Source organism: Pygoscelis adeliae, unplaced genomic scaffold, assembly GCF_000699105.1.
Source record: "Pygoscelis adeliae isolate BGI_AS28 unplaced genomic scaffold, ASM69910v1 Scaffold4, whole genome shotgun sequence".
Taxonomy (NCBI): Eukaryota; Metazoa; Chordata; class Aves; order Sphenisciformes; family Spheniscidae; genus Pygoscelis; species Pygoscelis adeliae.
The window spans coordinates 6,623,960-6,639,476 of NW_008824986.1; the positions used below are offsets into that span (position 1 = coordinate 6,623,960).

The 15,517-nt window shown below is 42.9% G+C and overlaps 1 protein-coding gene across 1 annotated transcript in view; it reads right to left on the reverse strand.

The window, feature by feature from the left end:
- The window catches only part of DPYSL4 (dihydropyrimidinase-like 4), a 29,178-nt gene extending 19,304 nt beyond the window's left edge, over nucleotides 1-9,874 (reverse strand). The window contains exon 1 of the mRNA XM_009326006.1: nucleotides 9,821-9,874. Coding sequence (XP_009324281.1) covers nucleotides 9,821-9,874 — 54 coding nt within the window. The remainder of the gene's footprint in view (nucleotides 1-9,820) is intronic.
- Nucleotides 9,875-15,517: the final 5,643 nt, after the last annotated feature.

The window sequence follows — 15,517 nt, forward strand, 5'->3', positions numbered from 1 at the left end:
GGGCCGGCCGCTCCTCCCGCTCGCCCCGCCTGCCAGCCCCCGGCGCGGGGCTTGGGGGGCGGCTCCGGCTTCCGACGGAGGGTTCTCCCGCAGGGCTGGCCCGAGGCGAGGCGTCACAGCCTGACACTGTCACATCTCGCCCGGCACTCGCGTCAGGCATCGGCTTCCCCTTCCCCTCAGTAGGTGCTGGATGGGCTTGATCCCACCGGCAATTAAGCGATGAGAAAATGCGAAAAGCTGGTGTTCAGCTCAGTAGGAGGTAAGTTACATCGCTGTGCGCTTGCCAGGATATTTTTTATTCACGATTTAATCAAATTTTCAGGTGGAACGTAAAAAGTGGTTAAAAAATTATTGCATTATAAAACAAAAATCAGCAAAGTCGCCGTAACTAATCAAATGCTTCCTTTGTGCAACCTGGGAAAAGAACCAAAACAGTTTAGCTAATTTGAAGGTTTAAAACAGATCTTTTTATTAAAACTTTACAATACTTTATGTATTTTACAAATGAATAGAAAGTCTCTTGATATATATCATATGAATCACAATACAAAAATATGTGTAAAATTCTGTAATTGATCAATCCCGCCCTATTTTAGGCCTGTCAATTACTGTTTCAGCACTGAACCAAATATTACGTATTTAGGATATGGTTAGTAGGAGATTATATTAGAGAACACACTGGCCATTGGAAAAAAAAACATTTTCTCTGGTTTACATTTTGCATAAATTTACAATAGTTCTTTTTTATAAAATGTACAATACATAAGTACAGGGCTTAATACACATATTCACAATACGATTTCCTGAGTCTAAACTAAATCCATTTCTGTGCTGACGCACGCGGCCCATCGCGAGGTGGTGGTGGTGGCATTCGGGATGCAAAGGGAGTTGGCATCGGTCCCCCCAGAGGGACTCCGGGGTGCATTTTCTCTTCACGGTCGGGAGTGTTGTTCACAAGCTGTGTAAGGCACTCAAGGATACGCTGAAGGCTACAGATATTACTAGAGCAGAACGCTGTAAATAAGAGCCACGGTCCTCCGACAGCTTGAAGAAGAAGTGCAGGCCTGAAATACACAACGCACGGCTGTTGACAGAGTAAGCTGCAATTCCAATGGATTTCAGTTTAGACGTGTTGCTCTGCGGGTGCGGCAGCCGGCCCGTACCACGCCCGCGGGACCCGGGCCGGGAGCGTCTCTGACCGCTTCGGTGCTCCTTCAGAAACTCGGCGTGCCAGGGGAACTGCTCCAATTCTCTTGGGCAAAACGTAGCGACCGCACTGTATCAGTAACACACCTAGTGGTGCACTTGGTTTATCTGCCCCCCTGTCTTGTCGTTATGTGAAGGACATCTGGGGAATTTATAAAAGACGCTTACAGGTGAGAAACTAGAGCGGTTGGCAGCCCCTGACTTAGGGCTGCTTGCCCGAGGAGCAGGTGCTCGCCAGCCTGAGAATGGTTGGGGGTCCCTCCCCAGGATGGAAACCCCACCTTTCCTCTGCTGTTTTACACCTGCACCGAGGGACGGAGGGTCTGCAGGAAAAAGCCCCAGATTAGGGTACTGCCATCCTCCCCCCCCCCCGCCGCAGTCCTGTGGCTTTGAGACTGTGTTTTTAAAAGATGCGCAAGACCCAGAGGTGAGAAGACAGCAAACGAGATCCGACACAACTCATCTCACGGATGAAGGGTGGCACCGTCTCCAGAATGGCTCCATGCTATGGTCAAGGACTCATCATACAAACTCATCGTACAAAACCCCAGCGGGATCAAACTCAAAGTGACTGAAAGTTGAGCGAAAACCCTTACGTTGACATTAAGGAGCACATTTATGTAAATTTCCTGCTTGTGCATTTGTAAGAAACAGTTTTGAAAACCTTCTTTGAGCCATTTTTTTTTTCTTTCCTATGTACATATCTTTTTACATATAAATATTAACATATACATAAGCATAATCCCTTATTTACACATGTACCTGTCCTGTACAGTTAGCTTTTTAATTAAAAACAATGATTAGGAAAGTCTAATTAATGGGAAAACAGAACTGAAATTCTGGACGCATACACACAACGTGCAAAAGCATGGCCTGAGTAAACAGCGATGAAATGTATCCACGCCACTTCCAAACGCACGCGTCGTCACCGTTCCCAGTCCCCAGCAGTGCACTGGGTATCGCGCACATCCATGCCCCCCCCCCCCAGCAGCTCCCGAATTCCCGTCCTCCCCCGGGACGGCAGGGCTGCATCTTCAGGCCTTTCAGTTAAGGCATTTTCAGAGGTGCCAGCATCGCACATTCCTGCAGATTTCCAGCGAGAGTTCAGTAGTGCCTTAGACTGCAGGCAGTGGCCTCAACTATTGTTTGCAGTTCTTCCAAGTAAGTAAAATATTTTAAGACATTAAGTATTTAAGCAGAACTGAAAATGGACACGTGTTTTAAGCATGAAATGCAGAAGTAAAAATGTAGCTCGTCAATGTAATTCCCAGTATTGGTATTTCTATCTGGTAGAACTGGAATTTGTTAAATTACTTTTATAATATAATCATATGCTGATATCAAAATCCATAACCTTTGACTTAAAATGTCATATTACTTCGGTACAAATATAACACTTCTCTGAACAATTGATTTTCTTACATTTTTGTAGTTTAGCTCCCTTTGCTGTTTACACTGTCCGGTTTAAAACAGGCGATTGATAGAGTTTTTAGAATTTCAGTATCAAGGGATTTTCTTCATAGCTTTATAAACTCAACACAAGTTTTGGAAGCGGTGCAGGTACCTACAGAATAAAATAAATATAAGGATTAACTACGACTGGGATTCTCTCTCCAGCACACGATTTTTAGTCCCAAGCACTGCAACGTTTCCATTTCATGGGGTTTGCTAGATTGTGTTAAGTAGCTCTCAATTAAGTTACAGTTGGAGTAGGCTTATCCAATTGCCAGTTGTTCTCTGAAAAAGAGAGATAATTTATTAAATGGTAAATGTACTATTTTCTAAAGGCTGTACCATATATTGTATTATTCATTTTTCTTAAGCGATATTCCTGTAATAGGTTTCAGGTAACAGTACATAATGATGATAATGATGAATGATGAATTTGAAATTTGCCACGTCCAGCTTCACACAACTTCTGAGGCCGCCTTTCCTGAACGCCACCTCCCACAGCGCCCACATGCCTCCCCTTCGGAGCATCCCACTGGTACAAGTGAATTCCTGGGACATGGGAAGTGCTGCGGATCGGGACCCCGAAAGAGAGTGAGTGCATGAGCAGCGACCTGCAACACGCTGAGACACTGCCACTTCTGCATTACGGTCAGTAAATAGTAATCAGATGATTTGTTTGATAATTATTATTTACAAGGAGGGGTACAAATTATTCTCCTGTCAGAAATTAAAGGAAAGAAAGGCTAAGACAAGTCTAGCTAAATTTCTGAGCTGGTAAAGGCTGCCTAATTCGGTGGCAGAACATGCCCTCCAAGCAGAAACGATTCCCTCCCTCCATTTCCAAACCCGGGATTCAGTGGCCATCCTGTGTGGATATACATCTCCATATGTCGCCAGGATAGCGATAGATGCTAAATTCTACTGCCAGGCATGGGGGACATCAAAGAGACAATACAACAGTATAAGCTACTTCAGAGATAGTTGATTCCTACCGATAGTTTTACGTCAGTATAATGGACAGGGAAAGGAATTGTGTCGCGGAGAGGACAAGTTAATAACCCACGGAGCCAAATTCAACCTCCTCAAGGGAGGAGAAATGGCACAAAAGGACACCATGCCCTTAGGTGGAAAGGGTGGTGGCTTTCCAGCTGCTCTAGCCCTTCGCGCCCTCTGTTCTTGGACCATTCTTCATCGTTTTCTATTTTACACTTAGCTACAAGACCAACATCAGACAGAAGGGGAATTTCTAGGGCAAACACGTGGAAAGCTGAATAATTCAGCCAATGACTAGAAAGGAAGAGAAACCGCCATTCCCTATCCCTTCTCCCCCCAAACCTCACCGGTAGGTACACTGAATGCCCCTCCCCACCCCCCCCAGCCCTCTTGCACTGTGCGGGCAATGAATTAACCCTTCCCAGCCCGTCCGGCTGCCCAGCCTGCAGGTCCTGCAGGTTGGGTGGCTCTTCCTTCCCTCAGCAGTGAGCCCTTCCCCAGCGGCCTCGAGACAGGGCTACACTACTCACATGCGGAAAATAAAACCTCAAGAATTTTAATAAGCAATTCCTAAAAAGACATGGAACTTGGAGAAATCAAGAGTAAATAACATTGAATTTTAAAGGTGCCACTTTGTTTTACGCATTGGTATGTCGCTCCAAACAGCAACCAGGTACGCAGCGCTGGGGCAGGGTAAGGAAGTCACAAGGAGTTTACGTAAGGCAAACAACGGTGCTGTGCGCTCACTGAAGATCACGTCCGCTGCCATTTCAGATGTCACTTAAATGCTGTCTGGGGCACTGTCTGGAGGGCTGATGTTTGCTTATTTTAAAAGGAACAGTTATCATTTTCTCACCATGCAATCTTCCACCAAAGAGATTTTTTTTCAGACAGCTATAAAAATGGGACAAAAGAAGCATTTCAGAAATGGTAATGGATGGAACTCTAATGTTTGTGCACCTGGTCATTCACTGCTTGTGAAAAACTGCAGCTTCACTGAAATAGAGCAATCCAGAAAGGCAATTCATCAAAGATTATGGATAAAATTTCATATGGAAAAGGAACGATGGCCTTCATTAGCCTGTTATTATTATGCACAGCCTCTTACCAAGACTGCAATGGAAGGAGAGAGATATATATGTTGCTTTATTTATAAACGGTACTGAGGGGATTTGCTGGGAGTTTGTTTAAATACACTACCCTGAGCTGTAAATCCCATTTTGCATGCTCTTGCCTGTTGTACGCTGCTGGTAGGAAGTGAGGAGGCTGGCGGTTATGGATGAGACCATCCTCAGTGATGCTCAGCAGATGGGCCATCTGCCCTCGCAGCCAACACTGACCCACGCATTAGCAGCACGAGTGACCATATGGCTGAGAGAAGCAGACACCGTGAGCACTGGATGTGCATCTCTTACAATCGCTGGGGAAAATATAAGAAATGTTCAGGGAACAACAAAAAGGCAACTAAAACACAGAGGCAGTAATTCAGCTTGCTAACTTAATACTTTACAACATCTTACTCTGCTTACGTTAAGCAGAGTTAATAATCAGTTGAAACATGGGTGCAGGTTTAAATTGGCTGAAAATGTGAAATAATATTTGCTTGAGCACCCTAACAATGTGCAGTGAATGTCACCTGGAGGTGTGCTTCATGGTGTGCCCAGTGTCACAGCGAGTAACCTCGGCAGCTGTCTTGCTGAAAAGGCCAAAGACACAGTGAATTTGGGGACTAAAATAGTCCTTCCTAGCCTGGAGGCGTTCTGCTTGGGGCCGAATTGCCAGGAATTAGAAGAACGAACCTGAATCGGTGGCTTCAGTCCCCAGCACCCATCAGCTGAATGCCTTTCATGAGCCTGGACTCGTACTGGTGCTCGTCCCAGCCTGGTGCCATGCAGTGGCATTGCCCATTGCCCACTTCGGGCACCCTGGGCACTGCAGGGAGGGCAAGAGATGCTGGAGGTGTTTCTAAAGTGGATCACCCCTCTCTCCCGATGGAGAGCCCGCGGGTACGAGCCTGAGGCTCTCTATCGTCTGCAAAACTTGAACATGTCTGGAACCCAGCTGCCCTCTGTGAGATGTAGGTGGACCAATAAATCAGTCTCCTGGGACCCTTATCATACGCTATGAGAAACCATGGCTTCAGAGAGCCCTCACACAAACACTGTGGGCGTTGGGGGCTGGATCTCACCCTCACCTGGGAAACCACAAGCTTTGTCACTCGTACATGTGAATGCAAATTCTCTACTGTCTTCCCACTTATCATCCATGCTGAGAAGAAAAAGGTGGGATTTCATTTTCACGTTAGGAAAAATGGGCTAGGCTTGGCTTCCTCTTTATTTTCCCCTTCCTCTCCCACTAGATCCACGTGCATGAGTGAATTTATTGCATATTCAACCCCTCTTCTTATAAATGCAGGTAACCCATTGATATCTACTGCATGGGAGGGAGGAGGTCATAGAAAACAGGAAGATTAAGAAATCATGAGCAGAATTAAATATTGAGGGGGGTTATTTAACCATTTCAAATAGAAAAAAAAAAAGCGGCCATTTAGTTCAAATAGGTTCCACAGAATGGTGAATGTTTTATGGCAGGGAAGATGACAGGGCAGGTCCCTGATGAGGAAGAGGGGACACCCTCTTTTTTTTCTTTTCCTTTTTTTTTTTCTTTTTTTTTCCCTTTTTTTTTTTTCTTTTTTCCTGGTGAGAAAGAGGAAACTGCTAGTTGCAATGAAGTTATGGTGATTTACAGTAGCTAAAGATCAGGCTAATAATAGTTATGGATCTTTCAATACTTACACAAATTACAGCTGCAACCACAGCTTGAAAAAAGTGCACCTTATTTATTAAGACATCATTTTTTGCTAATAACCTGACTGTGTGAGCCAGATGAGTGGATGAAGACCACTCTTGCAATTTCCCTAGTTTAATTCTCTACTGAGCGAAAATAAATCTCTGCAAAAATTCAGAGGCTTCTACAGGAGCATAATCCTGCCTAAAGCTAAAAAAAAAAAAAGAAAAAAAAAAAAGAGTGCTGTGGGCAAAGCTAGTTTGACTATAAAAACTTCATTGTACTTTTTGCCCACAGTGCTCACCTGTGGGCACAGCAGCTCCTGTGAGCAACCAGGGCTCGCAGTCAACTTCCACGTTCTCCCTTTATGTGAAAGCCTGATGTGATGTTGCCTGTCCTGTGGTGCAAGGGCGAGCCCGATCCTCACCTGCTGCAACCTGCCCCGCTCGCCTGCTGCTACGGCCCGGGAGCCCCAGCTTCCCGCAGTCCCTGCCTTGCCTTTCCCTGGCCGTTTGCTCACCCTACCAGCTGCCAAGACAGCAATAATTACCAGGCAGCAGGACTGACTGCATTTAAGGCCACATTCAAATGGCTTTTGTGGCATGAGTATCAGTTACTAGCTCCAAGAATCTCAGTAATCAGCAGTCTTTTACTGCCCACTTCATTTGTTACTAAAGTCTTAATTTTTACTTTGATTTCGGCATTAAGAATTAAGAGCACTTTTTTGCAGGACATTCCAGTGAATATATCTATGGTGTATTTTGTTCCTGACCATGCTGATTTGGAAAATTCTAGGGTTTTTTCCCCCTTAAAATAGTCAAATACACCAACTGAAGGAAAATTACCCAACTTTATCCATTTATGTTGATAAACCTTGTGAACATATGCTACGCAAAAGAACTATTCATGAGTATAAAAGCATTTCAGTTCATAAATATTTATAGGACTGGAATCTGAAACACTGTCCCTGGGGCCCTGGGCCTCCCTGAAGCCTTTCAGCATCTTTACGGGATTGAGGTGAGCCTGGAGCCGGCACTGCTGTCAGGGCGTGTTGGGGATTTCAGGCATCGCCTCTCTAACACGAGCTGCCTGCGCCAAGCCCTGACCTAGATTGGAGTGCGGAGCCTCCACCCTTCACCTCCCATCACTGGAGCTCTGCTGAGATTGTGACTAACGAGGGTAACAACCAGCACGTCTGATTTTTAACCATTTCTGTTCACTTTTCTTCACAATTTTATGCCATAAACAGACCCACATGTTAGGGAAAAGCTGCATTTCTGGCATCAGCAGCACACTCATGAAGTGTAAGTGCAGAATGCCAGGGGCTCTCGCAGCACAACTAGGCTTACCCATCTTTCTTTAATGGAGATAGGAGGAAATCCGACACAGATACGCTATAAACTACTTCTGCTACAGGACAAAATAGTGTTGATCCTTTGATGCTTAATAGCAGTTTTTATTATTAAAATATTATTAGCTTTTAGTTTTTAAAAGCTGTTTCCTTCCATTACAAATGATTTATTTGTGATAAAATCTTTTGGAATTAAACTGGATACTATTCACTTTACACACACACATATACACATATATGTATATGTGCATAGAAGAAGTCTATAGCATTTTCTTTTCATGTTGGATTTTGAAGCAGTGTCTAACAGAGAATGAGAAGAAGATTTATAATTAAAACTATTTGATGACTGCTATACCATCCAAAAAGCAGCACGTGACAGCATGGCCTTGGTTCTTGCACTCCCACTAGAACAGGTTAAATTTATCTGTTTTAATTGTGCATTGTTTTTTAGAATAACGGCTGATTCTGCACTGAAAACTATTTGTTTTGCCCTTTAGAAACCTGGGTTACATTAATTGCTGGTATCATCCCCTAATTATTGGGGGTATTTCATTTGGGTAAACGGTGCTTATGAGTGAATTCGTAATACATTTACATATACTTTTCATGTAATTGGTAAATGGTATTAGAATGCTTTTTAAAAAAACAAATCTATTAGAAGACAATCATTATGGCATTGGAAAATATGGTACGATAGCTATAAAATATATTTACATGTTGTGTTATATATAAAATATTAGATAATATCACTATTTGTTACATACCCAGAAAACATAAATAGCATCAATTTGTTTTCCAACTAAAGAACAGAATGTAAAATGTCTTCTATATTTGAAATAATGTGGATTTTAAAAACTTTATTAGCACTTAACCCTTACAGAAATCTCTATTTGTAATGTATAAGCAGTAAGTTTATGGTTGGAGTCCCTTATGTAGCATACGCATCCATCTGCTGCCGTGGCTGGAAGGGCTGAAGAGGCCCATGAGGAAATAAAGCCTTTAGCTGGGAGTGTCTCTACGGGCAGCTGGGGATCAGGAATTTCATATTTGGGGGACTCCTGTGAAAACTGCAGACAAAGAAGCCAACTGGCTCCACTCAGCCTAGTCAAATAGTAATGGATTTTTTGTAGTTTCAAAATTAATCTGTAGAAAATGGAGCCTTTTGATGGCAGCAACAGGCAATGCCAGAGCTAAGTACACCTGCCCTGGCAGTTGGGGGAGGCAGGTTGGCACCTGCCACTGCCCAGGCCTGGGGCTAGGCTCCAGCATCCGTCCCTGTCCAGACCCCTTCACAAGCAGGTATTGCAACGGTCCCTTCCGCTGCATTAGGAGAACGTGTGCTCCGCTGCTAAATTCATGGCCACGTCTTCCGTACCATTTGAAAATCATAATTACACAACATAGCAGGGAATAAAAGCATCCCCCTGGTTCACCTATTCTATACTACATCGGCTCTGAAGGGAACAGAAACAAATAATTGAAAGAGCTCTGAAAGATAGATAAATAATAAAAACATGACAATCTGTCAAGAAGCTGGTTGCTCACAAGCATTATTTCTTATTACAGATCACCAGGTCACAGATACGAGATCAGCTGCAGCATTAATACATGACATTTAAAAAGGAAGGGTTTCAAAGTGGTGGGGAACCTAGTCAAGCCGTAAATGCGGAGCTAATGCAGAAAATGCAGACTGACACCCTGACTGTAACTCAGGCTGCTCCTGGGGGAAAGGCAGCCCAAGGGCGAGAGTTCAGGACAAGACGTCAGCCCCAATCTCAGCCCTGATGAGGAACTCCTGGGTCCTCTGGGTTGAAGGCAGCTTCTTAATCTTACTGAAACATAGCTCTCTTTCCTAGATGACCTTTTCACAGTGGTTTTTAGGAAACATAGCTACAATTAACACTCTCAGAAATCTGCTAAATTATAAATTTACAGCCTTAGGATTCTACAGTCACTTTCTCGGTACAATTAGCGTAGGTTGAAAAGGTTGCTTTGATTTGACGATGTGTGAATATTTTACAGTCCTCTTACCTTCATGACCATCACAACATTGCTAACGCATGCTGGTATCTCCTTGACAGCCATTCTGACACTCATTTCATCAATTTGTTGTATCCCTAGGGTGTGTTCTTGTTTATAACAGGAAGGAAATGGGCCATTGGGGAAATCTGTCTAGAAAAAGCCATAGACAGAACAAAATTTCCTGCATCTGCCTCTACAGATTTGCGTAAGGCCGTTACAGGTCTTAGTTTCTTGGACATATTCTCCTTTCCTGGGGGAGGTTTATCTGGGATTTCTAATGACCCAGAAGTGCAGAAACATCCACTTTGCGTATCAACCCCACTGCATTCATGCGCTGAAGACCATCTGCATGCATGGAGCAAATGTGGTGGGCTTGGGATGTGCAGGACTGGAGGCACACATGTAGGTGGATTAGGGGCTGACCTCGCAAGCTGGATACAACACACATTTGAGGGAAGCCCTCACATTTGTGCCACTGTGGAGCAGATGAGAGGTGTAAGGAGACATCCTGCTCCCTGGATTCAGCACAAAAATTTGGTTTCATTTTAGTGGAGTACAGTAACACCCAAACCCTATAAGCAGCAGAGTTTTACGGAGGAAACAGAGCACCATCCCATCTGCACATAGCCACCCTTACATTAACCTCTCCAGCACAGTCAGTCTGGAGCCGTCCCATGTCTGATCCACCCCCTGGCCAGGCTGTCCCCTCTCTGCTGTCAGGCCAGCACCCCCGAAACCCCAAATCTGCATGCAGCGGGATTAGCTGGGCAGGCAGACACACAATGTTTCTGTGTCCTTACAAAACTAGACTAAAACCAGAAAACTAGAAGTTTAAGACTCAATAACACAGCATCCTAATAGCTAATAATGCTAAATAGTAAGTCAATATTAATTTTTCTCATGTAATTATCTAACAAAAAATCTTCAGAATTTTGACTCTTCCCAATACATCTCGAAACAAAATCTTCACAATACATTTTTATGCTTCTATATATGCATATTATAATAGCATTGGAAGGGATACATAATGTCCATGATATGATACTACCAAACAGTTGTACCACTTTTTCAGGCCTATTATGTGAAATCTTTATGAATGAAGAGCATGAATTCACAAAAAGTTGTGCCTAACAGCACTGTGAACTAGTCATAAAAAATTAAGTTTAATCTAGCTAATTTGCATTTATGCTTAAAATTTGATTATCCAGATAATATTTAAGTGTTTTGTTGTGTGCCTTGGCTCTCTATCAGAAGTGAAAGGATGAGGTCCCTGACAGGAACCAAGAAAAGGTTCCTGCTAATTTATGCTAGAGAATGCTTAAAAATATATCTTTTTTCTTCCTTTGCTATTACGTATCAGTGTAACAACTTCTCCAAAAGTTTTGACTGCTGCAAGCCTTGCAAATTAATGCTATGCATATATAAATGTATTTATATATATATGCAGATGTGTGTACACAAACATATTAAGTTACAAATATAATGCATTTTCTAAAAAAAAAGTTCACTTTGTAATAGATTTTCCAGCTAATTAATTCTTCAGGCTAATACTGAATTTGGTACATTATAAAAATCTGTGACCTTGTTATTTACAAGAACTCAGCACGAACAAAATTAAGGGGAAGAACACTTCAGACTTAATGACAACTGAATCTGCTATGCCTGGGAGTACTTTGGAAAATGAATGATTAAATAAACGATTATCTTTAAAAGCAGCTCCGTGGACCAGGTTTTTACAATGCAAATCTCAGTTCTGTACTGAATGTGTATTTCAATGATAATTACTCATTTGTTGTTTTTCCCTAACAAAACCCTACATTGCTGATATGATACAGATGTGAAACAAATAGTCACTGTGGAGCGTGTCTAGTCCACGAGGCACACCAGGAAATGGTCAGTTTACGCAGAAATGCCTCTGTGGCGATTTATTCCAAACTCCGGGCTCTGCATGTCTGCAATTTTCTTTCTGAGAGAAAGATATGGGATACAAGCTCCCAAGGTTTTGAGGGAGAAGCAGACACGACACAGAATTGCTGCTGCTGTGCACAAATTTACAGGATGTTTACACTCTGAGAAAGCTCTTCGCTACTTCTCCCAGATATAAGAACACCTTTATTAATTATGCTGTATATCAGATACCCCTACAACAAAACAGGAATGTAGGCTTCTTGATTGTAGAGAGGATAACGTAAAGAATTGTCCCAGCTACTGCCGTTTCTTAACCTGTCCAGGAAGCACAACGGAAAGTTACTGCCATAACACAGATGCTCTGCTTGGAAGGAAAATCTCAGCAGGTCTGCTTCAAATTGTTTTCCTGTGGGAGTTAGTAAAACAGTAAATAGCAGCCTCTTTATAAACTGAGACCTCTCCATGATCAGAGTTTTCCCAGATGTGCCTCAAATCTGCACTGTGCTGAAGCTATCCTTAAGCACCAACGATGTCGTTATTCCTGCCTGAGGACCTCCATCTCATCTCATCTGTAAATTCAGACTGACATTGTCATTTCTCTGCATTTCAGTTTGTAACAACCCCTGAAACATTAAAGCAGAAATACTGTGCAGCGAGACACCCTATGCTTTTATATAAATTGATGATTATTAATGTGCCGGAAATCACTTTATTATTATTGAGCCAAATTCTGCCCTTTGCTGATATCAAGAAAGTTTCACAAGAATTACAGTGCAGTAAAAATGAGCAGCCTTTGAGTCATTTCCTTTATATCTTCCCCCGAATGCCGTTTGCTCAATTGGAGGCTTCTTGAAGGCTTAAATTTCCCCTACACAGTTCACTTTAAACAAACATGTTTTGGGTCATCCTGCACAGCAAAGACTTGCCAATTAATATTCTAATAATGTAGCTCATTAACCTTATCTCCGTACCCCCATGAAGAAAGCCATTTACAACCCCTTTCAAAATGCATGAAAATATATATATACAGAAGGCAGCTGATAGAACATTACAGGAAAATTTAAGCTCCAGTAGCTCATCATCTCCTCTGTGGATCATTTCTGGAAAAATGTGCTGCTGACCTTAAAAAACACCCAACGTCTTCTGACAACTAGAGCACACCAATAAAAAAGCAATTTGATTATGGGATCAATGCATAAAGTAATTTAAAGAAAAGTAATTATGTACAAACCAAACAGGTTCACGTGGACAGATCCAGCACTGGTGGAGAAGAAGGTGACCCCAGCGGGAGCTCTGTAGGCGTTCGCTGGGAGAAATGCCACTCACCCTACCGCAGTGCACGCTCGCACGTACTACCCACAGTTAAATAAAGAGATCAGATTCTGAAGATTTGAAATTGGTGTTTCTAATTGCTGCCTAATGTAGGAAATATGTTGTATATTCTTTCTTAAAAATCTTAAAACCACTTCTAAAAAGAATTTATGCTGATGTAAGAAACACAAGGGCTAGAGGATCTGAAAATAGATGGGTTACTGTCTGAGGTCGTTGTCCATGATGAGCCTAAAGCCCATTCACTGCTGGTCAACATCACTGACGATTTTTGGGGGAGAGGCATCTCTCCATGCTTCTGAAGCATGCGCTGTTCCACATGCGCCAATTAAACATGGCAACCCTCTTTTAGACTGAGGTCTTCTCTCTATCCTTCTATCATTGAAAAAATGTAAATAATCTTCTTTTAATGTTAGTATTTTCAATGTTTTAATTAAGAGTAAAATAATTAAGATTGTAATTACAGTAATACCTTCTATTACCAACAGGAAACCTTACAGTCATGAATCAAACTGGATCACTGCCCAGATGTGATCCTTCTTCATGGAGGGAATACTTCTTTGTAAGGGTGAGCTGTTTGGGTCCTTGGGGTTCCCCCTCCTGCTGCACCAGTGGCCCCAGAAGCCTTTGGGACCACGGGGGTTCCCCGTGGGAATGGCATGGTCAGTAGCCACCTCCTGCAGAGTGATGAATGGGGCCACAGACCAGAGGGGTGTACATACTTTGTGAGGGCGAGGGGAGCAGGACAAGAAGCTTGTAGACAGCAAAAAAAGGGGACAGGGAAAATTACCTTCTGAAACCCAATAGCATCATGTCCTGAGCAATTCCAACCCGAGGGACGGGTTTCCTTATGATACGCAGGGTCTTAGGGGTTTGCACCTGAAACCAGAAAGCCTCTTGGCCAGACATATAAAATATGAGTCTAATGCTGGGATGTAACTCCCAGCGTTCATTTTGGATTTGATTGAATATATGCTTAGACACATGCCGCTGAATTCCTAAAGCATATACATTCAAGTACAAGCTTGTGCATCAAGTACAGATTTCCCTTACGGAAACCTGGGCTTCAGCATGTTTCAGATATTATTTCTTTTGAATAAACAAATATTAGAGTTATAATAAATGTGTTTTTTTTAATTAAACTAAGATAATTGGGAAAAAAAATTGGGATGCTCAAGCCCTTCTATCAAGAAAAGTTTCTCTTAGCTTAACTGACAACTTATGTATTTGGAAATATGAGAGTGCTACCTATCCCTGGGAGTCTCTAATCTCCAGTATGACTTAAACGTACACTGAAAAATGACTAAGATAACTGCCTAAAGCAACTTCCTAAAACTGCTTAAAACAACAAAACATCTGATAAGGCAGCAGTTTATTACCCTACAGTACACACTATTTCCAGTTTCCTTTTGCCTGCAGCACCCTCCAGTGGCTGATCCAGCTGATGGGTTACTCTACAATTTGGTACCCCTCGGCTCCCCCCGCCGCCTCACCGCCCGCTCCGGCTACAGTTAAGTGCAACCCAACAGGAGCGCTTAATCTTGTAATGAAATTTAAATTTGGTGCATAATTAATGCATACATTTGGTGCATAAATAATACTTTTATAAAATACTTGAAACTGCAACTTTCCCTGTGCTTACAACACATGTATGTATTTATACACCCCCCCCCATATCAAAATGTTATCAAAAGTATGCTGAGAAGTTAAGCAGTCATAAACTAAGAAAAGCCAGAAAAAGGCACTCGTTGGACTTTGACTGGCCTCCTGTGCTGGTGTCACCTCTGATGCCACTGTCCTGTGTTGCCCCCAGCACCTTATGTCGCTTGCAGCCTGTGATCCCTATTCAATACTTCTCCCTTCCTTTCCCATTTCTCCAGAGCATGTTCCAGCATATCCCGGGCTGCACCGAGCACCCTGTTGGGAAAGGCTGGGGCGCAGCCCCCCACAGCCTCCTCCACACCAGCTCCCACCCACCGCTTCAGCCGTTCGCCATAACCTGGAGATTGTGCCGTGGTGTGATTCCCGCTGCATGTGAGCACTGCTGAAACACGGGCGTGTAGGTGTGTTAAGGGTATAATAATGGTATTATCCTGAAAGCCTCTAATAATAAGCACACATTAAGATATATCAACTCAGAGTCTATAGGTTTGCCAACCCCACGTGCGAGCACTTAATTTTTGCTTTAGTAAGTGTCTGAAATGCCTCCATGTAGCAAGGCAGAGAGCAGTCTGAGACCTGGAGGTTAACCACCCTCCTGCCAGTGCTCCCAGAAAGGCTCACGCTACGTCTCACATGAAAGAAAGACTTGGGTAAGTCTTTCTTCTTGGTTTCAGTTTGCCATCTTTGTAAATCTGTTCTTGTTTTTAAAAAGCCCTCCCATTGTCATATACCCATCTCAACCATTTCCTGATTTAAATTATTTCCCTCCTTTGACTGCATTAAGGTTTCTTTTTTGGGTTACTAAAT